The sequence below is a fragment of the Lampris incognitus genome, chromosome 13 (genome assembly GCF_029633865.1).
Source record: "Lampris incognitus isolate fLamInc1 chromosome 13, fLamInc1.hap2, whole genome shotgun sequence".
Lineage (NCBI taxonomy): Eukaryota > Metazoa > Chordata > Actinopteri > Lampriformes > Lampridae > Lampris > Lampris incognitus.
In genome coordinates this window covers 23,356,566-23,375,049 of record NC_079223.1, presented here as the reverse complement: position 1 = coordinate 23,375,049, position 18,484 = coordinate 23,356,566, and the positions used below count along the sequence as shown (strand labels likewise).

Genomic DNA, 18,484 nt, shown 5'->3' with positions numbered 1-18,484 from the left:
CCACAAGATCATCACATGTTGAAGCTGTGGGCAATATTAACTTCTGGAAATTTTGTATAAAGCAATCAGCTGCTTTAGCATTGAAAAATCTTTTATCAACAGTTCTGGCAGTGCCTTGACTGTTCAGGTAGCGGTCTCATCCAAATCCCACAATGCAACGCATGGTACAGAGCCAGCTGTATTGCTTTAGAGATTATCACGTCCAAGCTGTGGGTCTTTGAATGGGACAGCCCAAAGACAAAATTTGTCTGTGAATGTTCTCATTCATCCAGGTCATGGTTATCCAAAGGAATTGAATCGAGTGCAACTGGACTTGGTATATATCCGTGAAGACGTTTCGCCTCTCATCCAAGAGGCTTCCTCAGTTCGTGCCTTTCCTTCTGACTAGCTTGGTCTAGTCAGAAAGGCACGAACTGATAAAGCCTCTTGGATGAGAGGTGAAACGTCTTCACGGATATACACTACCGTTCAAAAGTTTGGGATCACCCAAACAATTTTGTGTTTTCCATGAAAAGTCACACTTATTCACCACCATATGTTGTGAAATGAATAGAAAATAGAGTCAAGACATTGACAAGGTTAGAAATAATGATTTGTATTTGAAATAAGATTTTTTTTACATCAAACTTTGCTTTCGTCAAAGAATCCTCCATTTGCAGCAATTACAGCATTGCAGACCTTTGGCATTCTAGCTGTTAATTTGTTGAGGTAATCTGGAGAAATTGCACCCCATGCTTCCAGAAGCAGCTCCCACAAGTTGGATTGGTTGGATGGGCACTTCTTGCGTACCATACGGTCAAGCTGCTCCCACAACAGCTCAATGGGGTTCAGATCTGGTGACTGCGCTGGCCACTCCATTACCGATAGAATACCAGCTGCCTGCTTCTGCTCTAAATAGTTCTTGCACAATTTGGAGGTGTGTTTAGGGTCATTGTCCTGTTGTAGGATGAAATTGGCTCCAATCAAGCGCTGTCCACTGGGTATGGCATGGCGTTGCAAAATGGAGTGATAGCCTTCCTTATTCAGAATCCCTTTTACCCTGTACAAATCTCCCACCTTACCAGCACCAAAGCAACCCCAGACCATCACATTACCTCCACCATGCTTAACAGATGGCGTCAGGCATTCTTCCAGCATCTTTTCATTTGTTCTGCGTCTCACAAACGTTCTTCTTTGTGATCCAAACACCTCAAACTTGGATTCATCCGTCCACAACACTTTTTTCCAGTCTTCCTCTGTCCAATGTCTGTGTTCTTTTGCCCATCTTAATCTTTTTCTTTTATTGGTCAGTCTCAGATATGGCTTTTTCTTTGCCACTCTGCCCTGAAGCCCAGAATCCCGCAGCCGCCTCTTCACTGTAGATGTTGACACTGGTGTTTTGCGGGTACTATTTAATGAAGATGCCAGTTGGGGACCTGTGAGGCGTCTGTTTCTCAAACTAGAGACTCTAATGTACTTATCCTCTTGCTCAGTTGTGCAACGCGGCCTCCCACTTCTTTTTCTACTCTGGTTAGAGCCTGTTTGTGCTGTCCTCTGAAGGGAGTAGTACACACCGGTGTAGGAAATCTTCAATTTCTTAGCAATTTCTCGCATGGAATAGCCTTCATTTCTAAGAACAAGAATAGACTGTCGAGTTTCAGATGAAAGTTCTCTTTTTCTGGCCATTTTGAGCGTTTAATTGACCCCACAAATGTGATGCTCCAGAAACTCAATCTGCTCAAAGGAAGGTCAGTTTTGTAGCTTCTGTACCGAGCTAAACTGTTTTCAGAGGTGTGAACATGATTGCACAAGGGTTTTCTAATCATCAATTAGCCTTCTGAGCCAATGAGCAAACACATTGTACCATTAGAACACTGGAGTGATAGTTGCTTGAAATGGGCCTCTATACACCTATGTAGATATTGCACCAAAAACCAGACATTTGCAGCTAGAATAGTCATTTACCACATTAGCAATGTATAGAGTGTATTTCTTTAAAGTTAAGACTAGTTTAAAGTTATCTTCATTGAAAAGTACAGTGCTTTTCCTTCAAAAATATGGACATTTCAATGTGATCCCAAACTTTTGAACGGTAGTGTATACCAAGTCCAGTTGCACTCGATTCAATTCCTTTGGACCCAAAGACAAAAGCACTGAGTTGATAGATAAATCATTTTGTAAATCAAATTTGTGGAGCAGTCAATATGAATTTTAAAGCAATAATCATTAATCAGTGAATTATGAAATCACAATAATGGCAAAGTCTGAGGAAACCAAAGATTCAGAGGAAACCATCATGTTTAATAGACTGCAAAACGAGTGAAACTCAAGATTAACACTTCAGAGCAATTTCAAGATAACTAAAAGCAGAAAAAAACCCAAACAAAAAATTTTTCCATGCACATTTATTAGAGAAACAAGCAGCAACTCTGGATGCTTGAGGTTGCAACAGGACTTGTAATATGACAAAAACTTGGATGTACTGTAACCTGTAAAGTCAAATGCTATACATTTTAGGGGAGACATAGTTTGCAAACTTGTTATGTATTCTGTAGCCATAAGACAACCATAAGCTGTTGTGCAAACATGTGGAGTACATTATACATGCAAAAAATAAAATTATATATATAAAATGCTAGAGTTGGTCCTCGGGCGCTGCATGGCAGCTGCCCACTGTTTCCAGTATGTGTTGGGATGGGTTAAATGCAGAGGATGAATTTCCTCACGGGGATTATTAAAGTACATCTTATCTTATCTCTTACTCTATGGGAGCGGACCCAGAGCCATAATGGCACTCTTGCCTTGACATCATTTAAAAAACAACACACCACAGCGGATAGAAGAGCATGTCCTACCTTAGGCGGCGAGAAGACATCTCATCAGTGTGCTCATCAGTGGCATAAGTATTTTTGAATCAATGTATTTGCAGCATCAACCTCGAGGTCTTTTTTTCTTATTCTCTCTGACATTTTCCGCTCCTCTTTGTTGCGACCTTAATCCATTTCAGGCTAGCTTGATTTTCGATTCAAATTTGTAACTTTTCTCTTCATTTGATTATTTCCCGCTTGACTTCTGACGTTACATGGATGGACGCATCCATTTGAAGGTGTGGGGGGAGGATGAGGATAGCACTTCCTGCACCTGCCTTACAGTATAGGTAGCCTATTGACGATTGGAAATGAGTAAACCCCCATTGAGTTGGGCTGTTCCAACATCATGTGGGCCACGGCTGGCAGGTCAAAATTTTTCCCACATTGCTGGCCTTGCAGACCACTAATGGGCTGGCCCATCTGGCATTTGCCTGAGATGCCAGATTGCCAGTCCGAGCCTGTATCTGTCTATGTGTGTGCATGTAAAGTTTTGAGGGTTATCGAGAGTGAGTTCAAGAGACCCAGATTGAGAGAATTCATATTAGAGAAATCAGTGAACTGAAGTCTGGTTACAATGGTAGTGTTTACTTTAGCATAGATGTTTAGATTTCCTCCCCTGGAGACAAAGGAAGTGTGGGAACTGAGAGCAAGGCTAAACAAAGACCTGGGTAAGACATTTTTATTAATGGGGTAAAATACTGTATGGGGAGGGGAGAAGGTCATAGTGTTAAGTTAATAAACGCAAGCACACACACACACAAACACTGATACACATCCTCAATGACTACCTACTCCAGTCAAGACAACCAAGTTAATCTCATTTCAGCAACCATATTATGGCCATCACACAGTGCTGTCCACAGTGTAGTTTATTTGCTTTCTTCTAATTCATTATCCCCTAAATAAAATGCTTTTCTGATGTGTTAGAACATGTTAATTAATATCTTCCAAAAATAACACCAAATTATCAAATGGCATGACGAACCTGACTTTACCTTTTCTGGTGGACTGGGCAGAGACAATACATTATTTGTGTCCATGGAACAACATGAAACAGCAAGAATACTAACTTTTTGAGTGATCATCAGACTTCATTACCATCACTTCTGGAGTGATAATTACAACGCTTGAAATTTCACTTCAACAGGCAATTTGATTTCGATCAGATTTTAAGGATACAAATACTAAACCACGACCCTGACAGCAGGATAAGCGGTTTGGATGATGGATGGATGGAAATACTAAAACAGGAAGTGACACACAAGAATTTGCATTTTGCTGATGGACAAAGAAAGCTGAACTGGAAATACATTTTACTGTCAGGCGTAAAGGGGCAACATCAGCCAGGTAGTTAAGACCACCCAAGGTGAGACTAATTCCAGACTAAAGGCCAATTCACACTTTCCACATCTGCATGCATGCATCTGCATGATGTAAATATCATATGCCCATGTCCGTAAGGGTTCGTGCGGACCCCTATGTGGACGTCCACGTGCAGCCCAAATGTGTGACCACACGGACTGTGCGCATAGCAAGCGCACCGACTGCGCATGCTCCAGATAACAAAATGGATGCTTGTTTTGAAGAGAGTTTGTGTGAGGAGATCTGCCGTTACCAGAGTGCGAATTATACAATGACAATCGGGGGAGGTCAACTTTTTCTTCAGGGCATAAAGGGAACCCAGTACAGCGAAGGCACATCATTCAGTGAATTGAAGTCTTACAATCCTTACTCTTGCTTGTTTAATGTAATGTCTGCAGTCTGTAGATGATCGAATCCATTACACCAGCTCACGGGGCATGTACCACAACAACTTTTTAGTCAGAGGTCATCAACAAAGTATTCTAGAGCAAAACTGCCAGTAAGTCAGACCCACACACACCAACAACAACAGTAGACCTTCATTTATGCTCAAACACAGACCCACACAATGCTGTACCAGAACATTCTTTACTATCTGTGGCCAACACTTTATTAAAAATCCTAGCATATTAGTTGAAAACAGTACAGTACTGTTGTGCATCCCATCAGTTTCTTAAAGTACTATTTGCCTAAGTATCTGGTATGATGGCATACATCTTTAAGTGCAGTCTCCTTTGTAACTCACCTCTTTGCTGCTAGGTCCTGCCTGCTCACTGTCCTCCTGACCACCTCCTGTCTGCTGTCATTCAGACCTCCCTCTGCTTCCTACGTACAACACGTACATACAACAGCACATAAATGTCAAATTCACCATCACCCCCACTATCCTTCTCAGTATTACGCCTGCATGACAACCTCAGGAAGTACAGGCAGCATTATCATCTGTAAGTCTCAATTCTTAGAAATTTCAACTTACTCTCTTTTTTTTAAGCACAGAAAAGTGCTGGATCTCCCCTCTCCTCACGTTGACTCTGTGAATGAAATGTAATCTGAGTTCAATAAAGTAGTTATACATTTGAACTAATTCAATTAATCAGCCTTCAGCACACATGGACCTTCTTAAAAAAGGTTGGAAACTAGCTAACGTTAGCGTTTATTCGTAGACAATCTAGTTCAGAAACTCTAAAGGTAAGTGTAATGGTAAAATACAAAGAAGGTGAAACGAATCAAACTAGCTAGATACTAGCTAGCTATTTACATTAACCAGCGTCTCTAACGGCTTGCGTTGCGCACGCGAGCATAGCCTTGAGATAGAGAGCCACTGCAATGGTGGGAGTGATGAGGCAGGCAGACGAGACAATCAACTCACGTCAAGGTTAAGAAATTGTATGGTCGGGGCGTTCGGGTAGCGTGGCTGCCCATTCCGTTGCCTAATCCCCGTATTACCTCTGACTTGGTCGGGCGTCCCTACAGACGGATGTGGGTGTGTCCTGGTCGCTGCACTAGCGCCTCCCCTGGTCGGTCGGGGCGCCTGTTCAGGTGGGAGGGGGAACTGCGGGGAATAGTGTGATCCTCCCACGAGCTATGTCCCCCTTGTGAAACGCCTCACTGTCGGTTGAAAAAAAGAAAGAAGCAGCTGGCGACTCCACACTCTAACAGTCGAAATTGGGAGGCGTACCTTTTTTTTATTCCCCCTTTTTCTCCCCAATTTGTAGTACTTGGCCAATTACCCTACTCTTCACATCCCGCTCCCCAGCCGCAGACACGGCCAATTGTGTCTGTAGAGACGCCCGGTCGGGCTTGGAACGGGGATTCGGACCGCAGACCCCCGTGTTGGTAGGCAACGACGCTACCTGGGTGCCCTGGGAGGTGCACCTTTAAGATGTACTTGGCTAGACGTGGCGTCATCAGACGGCGCCGTGTGTTCTTTAAATTAGTTGAGTGGCGCGTATGCAGTGATGCATATTATTTAGCTCCGGTTCCTTCTTTTGCCTCTAACCTCAAGAGTAACGTTTAGGTTACGTGTGGCCTCTGTACTGTTCATGTGTGATCGGTGAACATAGTGCCGTGGAGACCTGGCATCGCATGGTCGATGTATGTAGTACTATAAAAATAAGTAGGAGTGTGGGAAATCCCCATCTCGTTGTCCGTCGACTCTCCGAGCTAATCAGCTATCCTGGGGGCTCTTGCTAACTAGCCACATGATGCTAACTCTCTCCACCTACTCCAGCCCAATGTTACAACTGTGGTAGTCTTGCAGCCCTTCCCGGATCGGCAGAGAGGGTGGAGCAGCGACCGGGACGGCTCGTAAGCGTGGCAAAGTACACTGGGGAGAAAAAGTGAGGGGAAATGGTTTGGTCCATTTTTAGGGGTATCTGAGATCGCATTACAAGATTATTCCAGGCATGAATATGAAATTTTTAATTTTTACGATTACGGGTAGATTTTTTTTTCAATGTTTCGACCCCCCCAGCCTGTTGTTTTTACCTCTTGGGGGTCCGTCTTAATTATATAATTTGTTTATATAATGTGACGGCCCAATGGCGTTGATCTCCCAGGGAGAAATCGCGCAAACGCTTGAGAGAAACGACTGTCATGTGCCGTCAAAAGTGGAACTATCTGCGAGACCGCATTACCGCCAACTGAAATGGAGTAAAATGCGCATGTGTGAAACGCCAGACCAGCGCGAACCCTCAACGGTAGTATGAGTAGAACCGCGTGGGCGTTCGTGCGACCCGTACAAGTCCGCGGCTGTTAGTGGACGTGGAACGCGGAAAATATGTCAGAGCCTTAAGTCTTTTCCAAGTCAAGTCCAAGACTGAAGCTTACTAAGTCCGAGTCAAGCCCAAAACCTAAAGGTGGCAAGTCCAAGTCAAGACCAAATGGGCCAAAACTTGTGTAAATATTGACACCGGAACAGTGCAAGTCCAATAAACAACATGACTGTAACTGTAGTAGTCTACCATCCTAGTAAAAGACAAAATGTCGGGCATCTGGGTGGCGTGGCCGTCTACTCCGTTGCCTACCAACATGGCGCTCGCCGGTTAGAATCCCCATGTTACCTCCGGCTTGGTCGGGCGTCCCTACAGACACAATTGGCCATGTCTGCGGGTGGGAAGCGAGATGTGGGTATGTGTCCTGGTTGCTGCTGTAACCAGGTTAAAATTAATGTTTTTATTTTATTTTGTTTGAGTATGAAATATCACCAAATCCTGTCTGTGTGCTGTTATTTGTGTTTACTACATTTTATTTTATGTCATTTACTTTTATGTATGTTTTACAACGACAGTCATATACGTGTACTGTCGCTTTAAGAGAGAGGTCTTGTGGGTACACGGAAGAGGGAACGCGGGAGAGGCCATTTTTGTTTTGTGGGAGGAGTCTCAAGCAGCGATCGAGCCGAGCCACGCGTGTTTCTTACCGTAGGACAGTTTTGCTGGTTGAGGAGAACGTAACCTTGAGTATCCCTGTAAGAAGATACTACAAGCTGTGGGATAAAATACTTGTTTATCCTTTCTTACATCGGAGTCCCGTGGACGGTTTCTCCCTCTAACGCACACGAGTGAAGTCCGGGCAGTGGTTGAACTTCGACCCCCACGTCCGTAAGAAACACCGCTCCCGCTGGAGGACTGGACGTTTGTCGAAGGGTTTGAAACCAAAATAAATGGCAAGGTGAGCCAAATAGAGTCCTGTGTGTCCCCCCTCCTTCCTTGATCATGATGATGATGAGAGACTGAGGGCCCCCCACAACACCTGGGACCCCACCTGTAATGTCCGTAGACGCCTTGTCTTACTGACATAAGAATAATTCAAGAACGAGCCGACTTCGTAGGTTCTTAACTGTGTAGCTTTTACTAGCGTTCATCCGACATACAACCTTCATAACATGCGCTTCCAACTTCCCGTATACGTCACACGCACTGCACGTACACCCGTGATTAGGTCAAGTTAAACACGTGACCTTTCATTCATTACATCTCCCCCTCTAAGATTATTTTCTAAACATTTCTCTGAACATTTACTGCCAACAATTTTAACCTGTATATCACCCCCCTTTTCACAAAAAAATAAAAAAAATCTCCCACAGTACACAAGTCCATACGCCTCACAAATCCAGCCGGATTGCAGGCTTGCTCACCCTGCCAGAGCGAGTAACATATGGTGTGGAAGTTGGCATTTCTGCTGCTCGGGACTCATCCGTGTTTCCACTCTCCCCTGGAGTGACATGGTCAGGATCCCTGCTGACAAAGGTGAGTGTTTTAGGTGTGGCCAACAGGTGGCGCCTGTTCCTTCTGTAATGTTCCCCTTGAGCTGTCTCCACTATGTAGGATCTGGGAGTGGAGCTCTGACTGTGAACAACTGCTGGCATTGTCCATGTTTTCTGTCCCAAGTTTGGTGAGTACTGCGTCACCCGAGTTCAGTGGGCGCAGTGTCCGCACGCCGTTCCTGCGGTTGTAGTAGAAAGCCTGCCTCGATTTGGCTGCGGCGTCAGCGGTTTTGATCAGTTCCTCTTTAGGCCAGGCCGGTTTCAGGTTATGCTGCAATGTGGGTAAGGTGGTTCTGAGTCTCCTACCCATGAGCAATTCCGCTGGACTGGCTCCAGTGGAAGAAGAGGGTGTAGCTCTGTATGTCAACAGGGCGAGGAGAGGGTCTTCCTGCCTTAATATGCTTTTGGCTATCTGAACAGCCCTCTCTGGCTGTCCATTACTCTGGGGGTAGTGTGGGCTTGAAGTCACATGGATGAAATCATAATCCTCACTGAACCTCCTCATCTCTTCTGAAACTAGCTGTGGCCCATTATCGCTAACTACAATTTCAGGGATACCAAAACGTGCAAATGTAGCCTTCAGCCTAGCTACAACCTGACTGCTAGTAGTTGTTGGTAGATTTAGGATCTCCAAAAACCTGGAATAATAGTCAGACACTATCAAGTAGTTTTGCTTTTTGTACTCACACAGGTCTATGCCAACTTTCTGCCATGGTCTGGATGGGAGCTCACTTGACATTAAAGGCTCTTTTCTCTGTGTGTTCTTGTGTTCTCTGCAGAATTGACATTGCTGTATCTTTGTTGTAATGTGCTCTGTCATTTTGGGCCACCACACTGACTGGCTAGCTCTCTCTCTGCACTTAACTATCCCCTGGTGCCCGTCGTGTATTCTGTCTAAGATCACCTCCCTCATCTCTGTGGGAATGACGATACGACTGCCTCTGATGACTAAACCATCTACCTCAGATAACTCCCCTCTCACCTGATAAAAGTCTCTGACTGTCTCCGGCACTTTATCGACATACTCAGGCCAGCCGTGTCTGATGAAGCCCAACACTGTCTGGAGCTGCAGATCCCCATCCGTGCTCTGTTTTATCTCCTGCATCCTTTGAGGTGTGGCAGGCACCTGGCACACGATGGCATCAATGTGCGCTGCAACATCATCATGAGAAGCACCATCTCCGTAGCACTGCTCTGGGCCTCTGGAGAGTGCATCAGCCACAGCTAAAGTTTTGCCTGGTGCGTATTCAGCCACTGCATTGAAACGCATCAGCCTCATTAACAGTCTCTGGCACCTAATGGGCACATTATCCAAGTCTTTGCTGTTCATGAGAGGCACTAGTGGTTTATGATCGGTGACAAGTCTGAAATTGTCAAGCCCAAACAAGTACTTCTCGAACCTTTCACATGCCCAGACGCTGGCTAAGCACTCTTTCTCGATCTGTGCGTACCTTGTCTCTGCGTCACTCAGCCGTCGGGAGCAGTAGGCCACGGGCTTCCAGTGTTCCCCGTGCTGCTGGAGCAGAACGCTTCCCAGCCCGTAGCTGCTGGCATCTGCTGACACCACCGTAGCCTTAGTGACGTCATAAAAGGTGAGTACCGGGGCGGTGGCGAGTGCTGCTTTAAGGTCTTGGAATGCTGTGTTCTGTGCAGGTCCCCACAGCCACTCTGTCGTTGCTTTAAGCAGTCCATAAAGCGGCTGACCTACAGTGGACAGCTCTGGGACGTATTTTGCCAAATAGTTCACCATCCCGAGGAACCTCTTGAGTTCCGTCACGTTCTGGGGCTGAGGAAAGTTCTCTATTCCGGCCACTTTGTCCGGGTCAGGTCTGATGCCTGCCTCGTTGATGATATGACCAAGGAAGCGGACTTGTTTCTGTTTGAACTTGCATTTCGCTTGGTTCAGTTTGAGACCTGCTGTTTCAATGACCCCCAGCGCCTCTGCTAGGCGCCGGTCATGGATTTCCTCAGTCTCTCCATGTATAAGGATGTCATCCATGTACACCTCTGTGCCCTCTAGCCCGGTCAGAGTTTCCGCCATCTTTCTCTGGAAAATCTCTGGAGCACTCGTTATACCAAATGGAAGGCGGCAGAAAGCATACCTCCCAAATGGGGTGATGAAAGTGGTGAGCCCCCTGCTGTCTTCATGCAAGGGGATCTGGTAAAACCCACTTGCTGCATCCAACGTTGTGAAGAACTTTGACCCTGCGAGCCTTGGCATTATTTCCTCCATAGTGGGTAGCACGTATTTCTCACGTTTCACCGCTCGATTCAGCCTCCTGAGGTCAGCGCAGCAGCGAACCTCTTTCTTGTTCGGTTTCAGCACCGGCACCATAGCGGCGCACCATTCTGTGGGCTGAGTCACTTTTTCAATAAAGCCCTCATTTTCCATGCGCTGCAGTTCTTTCTTAACCAGTGGTACAAGTGGCAGCGGTATCCGTCTGGCTGTATGCACCGCGTATGGCTGGGCACCCTCCACCAGAGCTATTTTCACTGGGTCTGTTTTCAGCAGTCCACTTGAACCGAAAACTCCACTGACCTCATTCATCCGCTTCACTAGACCCATCTCCACTGCCTCTGGACGACTCAGCAGACAGCTGCCTCTCCCCTTGATCACATATACTGGAAAGGAGTATTGTTTCTCCTTGTAGTTGGTTGTGGCTTGAAACTGTCCTATGCAGCTGATGTTTCCACCTGGGCTTATGAAGCATATGTCAGGAGGTCCCAGTTTTATGTTTGGCTTCAGCTTTTTAAATGTCCCTTGGTTGATAACAGTAGCGTCAGCCCCCGTGTCAATTTTAAAGGTTATTGGTACATTACTTATTGTTAAACTAACAGTCCAATCTTCCTGACTGCTCTCTTTGCCAACTTCTCCCAGAAAGTACAGCTGTTTAACCTCTTCAGTGACTTCTCTCACCGCTTTAGAGTGACATACACGCTCCCAATGTCCCTTTTTATGACACTTGTTGCACTTACTGTTCGTTGCAGGACACTTCCGCTCATCGGTGTGCTGCGTCTTGCCGCACCTCCCGCATTCATCTACTTTGTTGGTTGCAGGTCTGCTGCCACCATGACGCTGTCCGCCTTTTTTGTTTTGGCGTTCGTCCCGCCATCGGACAACATTGACGTTAGCCAGCTGGGCCTCTGGTTGGTTAGCTTGGAGGCTGAGCTGCTTTGTTATTGCCTCCGCCTGGCGCACTTGTTCAACGACTTTCACCAGAGTAAGGTCCGCTGTGAGCTGGAACTGACGGGAGAGCACCTTATCTTTTATGCCCACTACCAGACGATCTCTGATATGTTCATCCCTCTTGTCCAACCGTTGTTTCCACTCCGGCCATTCAACGGGGCAGTCAAACTTGAATTCACTCGGCGGATTAAACTTCGGCATGACCGCTCGTGTTCCGATACACAGACTATTCTGACACCATGTAATGTCCGTAGACGCCTTGTCTTACTGACATAAGAATAATTCAAGAACGAGCCGACTTCGTAGGTTCTTAACTGTGTAGCTTTTACTAGCGTTCATCCGACATACAACCTTCATAACATGCGCTTCCAACTTCCCGTATACGTCACACGCACTGCACGTACACCCGTGATTAGGTCAAGTTAAACACGTGACCTTTCATTCATTACACCACCGAAAATAGAACACAACGCAGAGCTAATTATGAGAGTGACGGGCGTGCAGCAGGCTGACCAACAGAGAACAGCATAGGACTGCCCCCGTTACACTGCACTGTCGCCTCCTCTTGTCGGTCGGGACCTGAACAGGCAGGAACGGGGGGTAATAAAATGATCCTCCCACGCGCTACGTCCCCCTGGTGAAACTCCTCACTGTCCGGTGAAAATAAGCGACTGGCGACTCCATGCGTATCGAAGGAAGCATGTGGTAGTCTACAGACCTCTCCGGATCGGCAGAGAGGGGTCGGGCAGCGACCGGAACGGCCCGGAAGAGTGGGGTAATTGGCCGGATACAACTGGAGGGTGAAGTCAAGTAGATTTTATAACAAATTTAAACAAACAAAAACCAAAAAAAAGGGGGGGGGGCAAAATTTCACCATATTGAAACGAATTCAGGGGGTAACTGAACCGCCACACCACGGGCGACTACGTTAACCAGTCGACTAAACGGTCCGACCCGTTAGCCAAGGGCTAGCGAGTCTATTCATCCGTGATCGATTTGAGACTGAGACTGAGTCCATAATCGAGGACTAAAACCCCAGGGGCCACTTAATCCACCTAAATGAACCATAAAACCAAAATGGACCTTGTGTGGGAATTCAACCAATCAATATCCACTGTTACCCAGGTTATTCCAGTACACTGGTTGTTATTGGTGAGAAGTAACCTGTGGAGGTGTTAAGAACCCTGAGCTGCACTGTGACTGGCTATGGCAGACTGGAGCCTACTAGGAAACTTCCTGGAGGAAGTACAAGAACATTCTACTTATGTTGGCAAGGTAATGGAGAAACACACCGCATCATCCCACACCTCCAAAAAAAAAACCCCTCTCGTCTTTTCTTTCACCACCACCTCCTTTCCTGTTTGACAAAGAAAACTGACCAAATATTGGAAGGGGAGGAAAAAGCTTTGGTACACATCCACACAGAATAGCGCCGGTCTGATTTCTTTGCAGATAGCAGAGTAGAAAGCACAAGAGACAAACAGACACACTGACAGACTGGCAAACACATAATCTAAATAAATAAAATACGTGTTCCCTAATTATCTTGTTTATTTCGTGTAATAAGAGTGTCTTGATCCTTGTTTGCAGTTTTCCAGCAATAAGCAGATGTGTTTTATTATTTCAAGAGATTGATAAGCAATCAACTAGATACTGTGGCTGTTACTGTTACTGTTAAAGGGACTTTAGCCATCTTTATTCACATACAGTGTAGTTAAATATCATTTATAATCTGTGGCTTTGACATTTTTTCTTTTTTCTTTCTCCTATTTTACAGGTCTGGCTAACGATTCTGTTCATCTTCCGTATCCTGGTTCTTGGTACGGCTGCTGAGTCATCGTGGGGAGATGAACAGGAAGACTTCACCTGTGATACTGAACAGCCTGGCTGTGAAAATGTCTGTTATGACCGAGCATTCCCCATTGCTCATATCAGATACTGGGTAATATACAGTTATAATGTGAATTGACGTCATGAGAAGTAACGGGGTTATATGTGCTGCAGACAATGATAAATAGACAGAAAATACTGATAAACAGAAGGGCAGAAGAATACAACAGAATAAAACAGAAGGCAGACTTAAAACATTTGCAAATAAGAAAAAAATAGTTGTCCCTTGCTGGCTATGTATTTATTCTCTATGTTCCATATAAGAAGAAAAGAAATGTGACATAAAGGGGGCAACAACATAGCAAGAATTTTAAAAAAAGGACACTAAAAGAGAGAAAAACAAATTAAAATCAGCCCAAAATTACACAAATCTGAAGAGTTTGAATCATTTCTGTCTAGGATTTATTAAGCATAAAATATTTGCAATGAAGAGGTCAGGCTTCTGAGTAGAGATGCATTAATGGCTCATCAAGGACAACGATCACTAAAACATCCGATACTGTCAATTATACTTGATCCATGATGATATGAAAAGTAGCCATTTTGATATAGTCGTTGTGTGGCCCTGCATTTCCCGATAACATAATTACACTGTGGCATCATTTCATTTTGATCTTGATTTTATTCTTAAAAATACATTAGACAGAACTTTATACTGATCCACCTGTGGGTGAGTTTCAATGGCTTTCAACGGCTTCATCAGTGTATGAATGTGCGTGTGTGAATGGGTGAGTGTGAAGCATACGTTGTTAAAAAACATTAAATAAAGTCCATTTACCACACTTCTGTCTTTTCTTCTTCTTCTTTCTTTTTTTTATTAATTTGATACCAGGTGCTCCAGATTGTGTTTGTGTCCACTCCCAGCCTGATCTATATGGGCCACGCCATGCACACCGTCCGCAGAGATGAGAAGAGGAGGAGCAGAGGAGAGGAGGGAGAGGAGTGCGAGACGAAAGAGGATGACCCGGGAGGAGGAGAAAAAAGGGAGAAGAGTATAAAGCAAGCGGCAGAAGAGGATGAGCAGAAGGAAGATATTGGATCAGGGAATCGTATCCACCTGAGGGGGGCACTATTACAGACCTATATAATCAGTATATTGATACGGACGGTCATGGAGGTAAAAACCACTACTTCTTGAAATAATGACAACAATGATGATGATGATAAACTTGCAATATCATTGACAGTTGACTCATAAACCAACGAAAACTGAATCAAAATAGAGAAACATTGTAAACAGATAGGCATGAATGCAACCAGAGGAATGCAATTGATTGTGACTGACATCACTTCCTGTAGGTGGTGTTCCTGTGTTTGCAATACTTCCTGTATGGAGTCTTCCTCCATCCGCTCTACGTCTGCCAGGTGAAACTAGTAAAATAATTATAAAACTGTTACAAAGTCGGATAACGACAGGTGAAAATTCATAAAGCAGGAAAATCTTTCACTTTGAATATCCTGACGTTTCTCTTTCATCCGTCTTTCTTTCCATCTCCACCTCCACCTCCCTGCAACTTTCTCACTGTCTCACTCTCCTGCAGGCCTGGCCGTGTCCCCATCCAGTAAACTGCTATATCTCTAGACCAACTGAGAAGAACGTCTTCATTGTGTTCATGATGGCTGTGTCAGCCGTCTCCCTCGCCCTCAGCATGCTGGAACTCCAACACTTAGCATGGAGACACTGCTGCAGGTAGGGACTCTTGTGTGTTTGTGTGTGCATGTGTGTGTGCATGTGGGCGTATGCATACAAGGGAGGGAGTGCACATGCATGTGTGTATAGGAAGGGAGACTCCTTGTAGTGATTTCTCGTAAACAAATAATGCCTGTCTGAAAAAAGAAAAGAATAAAAGGTTCCCACACCGAGAAGTCTGGCACTATTTTAGGCCTCCAGTGAAGGAGCTTTGACTTCCTGGAAATAAATCTAGTTGCCAAGCACTATAAACCTAATAGCTCTAGTTTCCGGGTCATAGTGGCAGTCGAAGACGCTGGCGCTACTTCATGGCACAAGTCAATGTAAGATGTGGCCAATACTTTTTTGTAGGGATGCACGATATTGGGTTTTTGCCGATATCCGATATGCCGATATTTTTCAACTCATTTTGGCCAATTACCGATGCCAATAGCGATATATGTAGGTATTTGTTTCCACCTAATTGCAGAGAACATCAAGTCTGCTGTAGTGGAGTGAATTGAAGTTGCTACACGCTGACCACGGATGCCGTGTGCACATTGTGCTGCTGATCTCTATTTTTACACGGCTGACCCATTTTTTTCTCTAGGCATGGCTAGGTGGCCCTCCAACAGGTAAAAACTACATAGAACTGTTTGTTTAAAAATGATTAAAATAAATACATCATTGTGCTAGAGGCAATGTGACACAGCAATGCAACCTTGTGGGTTTTTTTATTGAACATGAAAATAAATGGATGTGCATCGATGATCCTGTTGTTAAACCAATCTAGTTAATTAATTCAGTACCAAAATGGAAAATGAGTAAGTGGCAAATGCCACTTACTCATTTTTCCAAACTACCCTGAACTCGCCTCAGAAAACTCCTAAGGAAACATGGCTAGCACACAACCAAACACAACACAGATGCAGTTGGTGTAGCAGGTTAAAAAAAAACAAACCGCCCCGCCCCGCCTACATGACGCACCGTGTCCGTGCCGAGTCAGTGGTTCGCATTGCATGTGTCATCTTATTGGCCTGTTATATCGAAATTTCACGCCGTTACTGATCAGCCGATATCGATGACGTATCGATTTTTTCTACTTTATTAATCCCCGTGGGGAAATTCTTTCTCTGCACTGAACCCATCCTAGCTTTGTAGCTAGGAGCAGTGGGCAGCTGCTGCAGCCCCCGGGGACCAACTCCAGTTGGTCTTGCCATGCCTCGGTCAGGGACACAAACAGGAGTATTAACCCTAACACGCATGTCTTTTTGATGGTGGGGGAAACCGGAGCACCCAGAGAAAACCCACCAGACACATCCCTACTTTTTTTCTCATTTTGGGATATGCTGCACTGGTGGTATTCAGGTGCAATGGAGGCGCAGTTGTAAAAGGGTTGGATTAGAAGTGGTGGGGGCTGTCTTCAATTGCGGGCAATCAAATCAGCTCCACTCATTCCCTTTCAAAGCAGCGTGTTCTCTGTCATGCCGAACTGCCAATTTCATAATGGACGGCGGAAGTCCAGATCAGCTAAGGCAGAAAAGCTTCCCTCAGGAAGACACTGATGTCCTTGTTCAGGGGGTGCAGAGTTGCCAAGAGCGCATACAACAGACATTAACACCAATTCCAATGTGATATGAGACAACATGCAAACTTGATGATTTGACAGGCAATTGTTTAACTTTCTCTCTTTCCTGTGCATTCTATTAACACAGCAGGAGACCTTAAATAGTTGTGATCATGGATCAACTAGCCTTGGCAATCAGTTCATTTTTTCAGGTTGAATGAGTTTAATTGAAATCCCCGTCACCATGTTGTTTTCCATGCATAATGACACACATTGACTGTTTTGTGTTGGAAGCCAATGATACACGTGCAGATGTTTTGTTTTGTGATTAAAAATGTTAAGGACAGTAGTTATTAGTTAAATTATTCATTAAATAAGCCAACATAAAATACACAAAAGTGGCATGTGTGATTCTTGGATAAGTCTATGCTTACTGCGTCTTCGCCTAAAGCCCGGAAACTACCACACAATGCCTGCGTCTGCGCTAAGATGTGGTCTGAGCAGGCAGAGACACAGGCATAATATTTGGTTTTATTTGACACCAAACTCACACTGTGCCACCTGATTTTGACTAATACAGCCTCTACTGCGCCACCATGCTCATTTTGGCACAAGCGATGTCATGGCGAGCCCAGAAATTAGCAAATGCGCCCAGGCAAGAGAAAAACCACCTTGCGTCTAACGAAATTGTCACGTCTGCGTTAGCGCTATTGCCGGCCTTGCGCCATCCGGAAACTAGAGATCAAAGTATTGGTTTACAGTTTGAAATTGTTTTTGTCTGTTGCAGGCGGTTGTTGGCAAGGCGTAAGGGCAGTGACCCCGGCGATGCCACAATGACAAGACAGCTCCCACCTCCATCAACACCACCACCAGACTTCAACCAATGTGTGATAGGCTCCTCGCACTTTATGTCCCTCCCTTTTCCCCACCATCAGTTGACAAGTCAGCAGAATTCGGAGAACATGGCTGCTGAGAGGCACAAAATAGCTGCTGCTGTGGATGAAAACTTCATCCAAATGAACCGTTACCAATCTGGAGGCCAGGAAGCCAGCTACAGTCAAATCCAAGAGTGTGACTTCCTGAAATGTGAAGCTGACCGCTACAGTACCAGGAACAGGGAAGACGGCTGCCCTCCAGTTAGAAAAGGTGGCCCAGCCTGCCTGGTGCCGAGCCAGAATGGGGGACTCTTCCAGAAGGACAACCGTCGACTCAGCAAAACCAGTGGAACCAGCAGCCGAACCAGGGCAGGTGACCTAGCTGTTTAGACGGATTGAGAGGCACAAGGGCGTTTATTTGGATACACGTGTGCACACAACAACACACACAACACAAGCATGATGACTGAATAGAGAAAAACATCTTCCTTATGATCTTTCTTCCCTAACCACTGGGCTTAAGTCAGCACTTACCACAAGAGGCTTGAGAGGTAAGCCCCACCAGCAATTTAGCCAGAGGAACAACATCAGGGAAATGAGTCAAAACCTTTATTCAAAGAGATAATTTCATAAGAGCTGACTCTAACAAACCCTCGTACCATTTCCAATCACTGTTGGACTCTCGTTCGTTTATTTGAATGACACATTTGGGTCCTGTGAAGGACTTGAGTTTCTGCACTGAGCAATTTCAAATGAAGACACTTGTGTGGAGGTCACATCATCAAGATTTTGAATTAAGGCGGGAGAACCGAAGGGTT

At 45.1% G+C, this 18,484-nt stretch overlaps 1 protein-coding gene across 1 annotated transcript in view; it reads left to right on the top strand.

Moving 5' to 3' along the window:
- LOC130122777 (gap junction alpha-5 protein-like) overlaps positions 1-18,056 on the top strand; it is a 20,253-nt gene extending 2,197 nt beyond the window's left edge. The window contains exons 2-7 of the mRNA XM_056291794.1: positions 12,791-12,940; positions 13,443-13,607; positions 14,388-14,672; positions 14,855-14,920; positions 15,097-15,245; positions 17,579-18,056. Of these exons, the coding sequence (XP_056147769.1) occupies positions 12,872-12,940; positions 13,443-13,607; positions 14,388-14,672; positions 14,855-14,920; positions 15,097-15,245; positions 17,579-18,056 (1,212 nt within the window). The 5' untranslated portion in view covers positions 12,791-12,871. The remainder of the gene's footprint in view (positions 1-12,790; positions 12,941-13,442; positions 13,608-14,387; positions 14,673-14,854; positions 14,921-15,096; positions 15,246-17,578) is intronic.
- Positions 18,057-18,484: the final 428 nt, after the last annotated feature.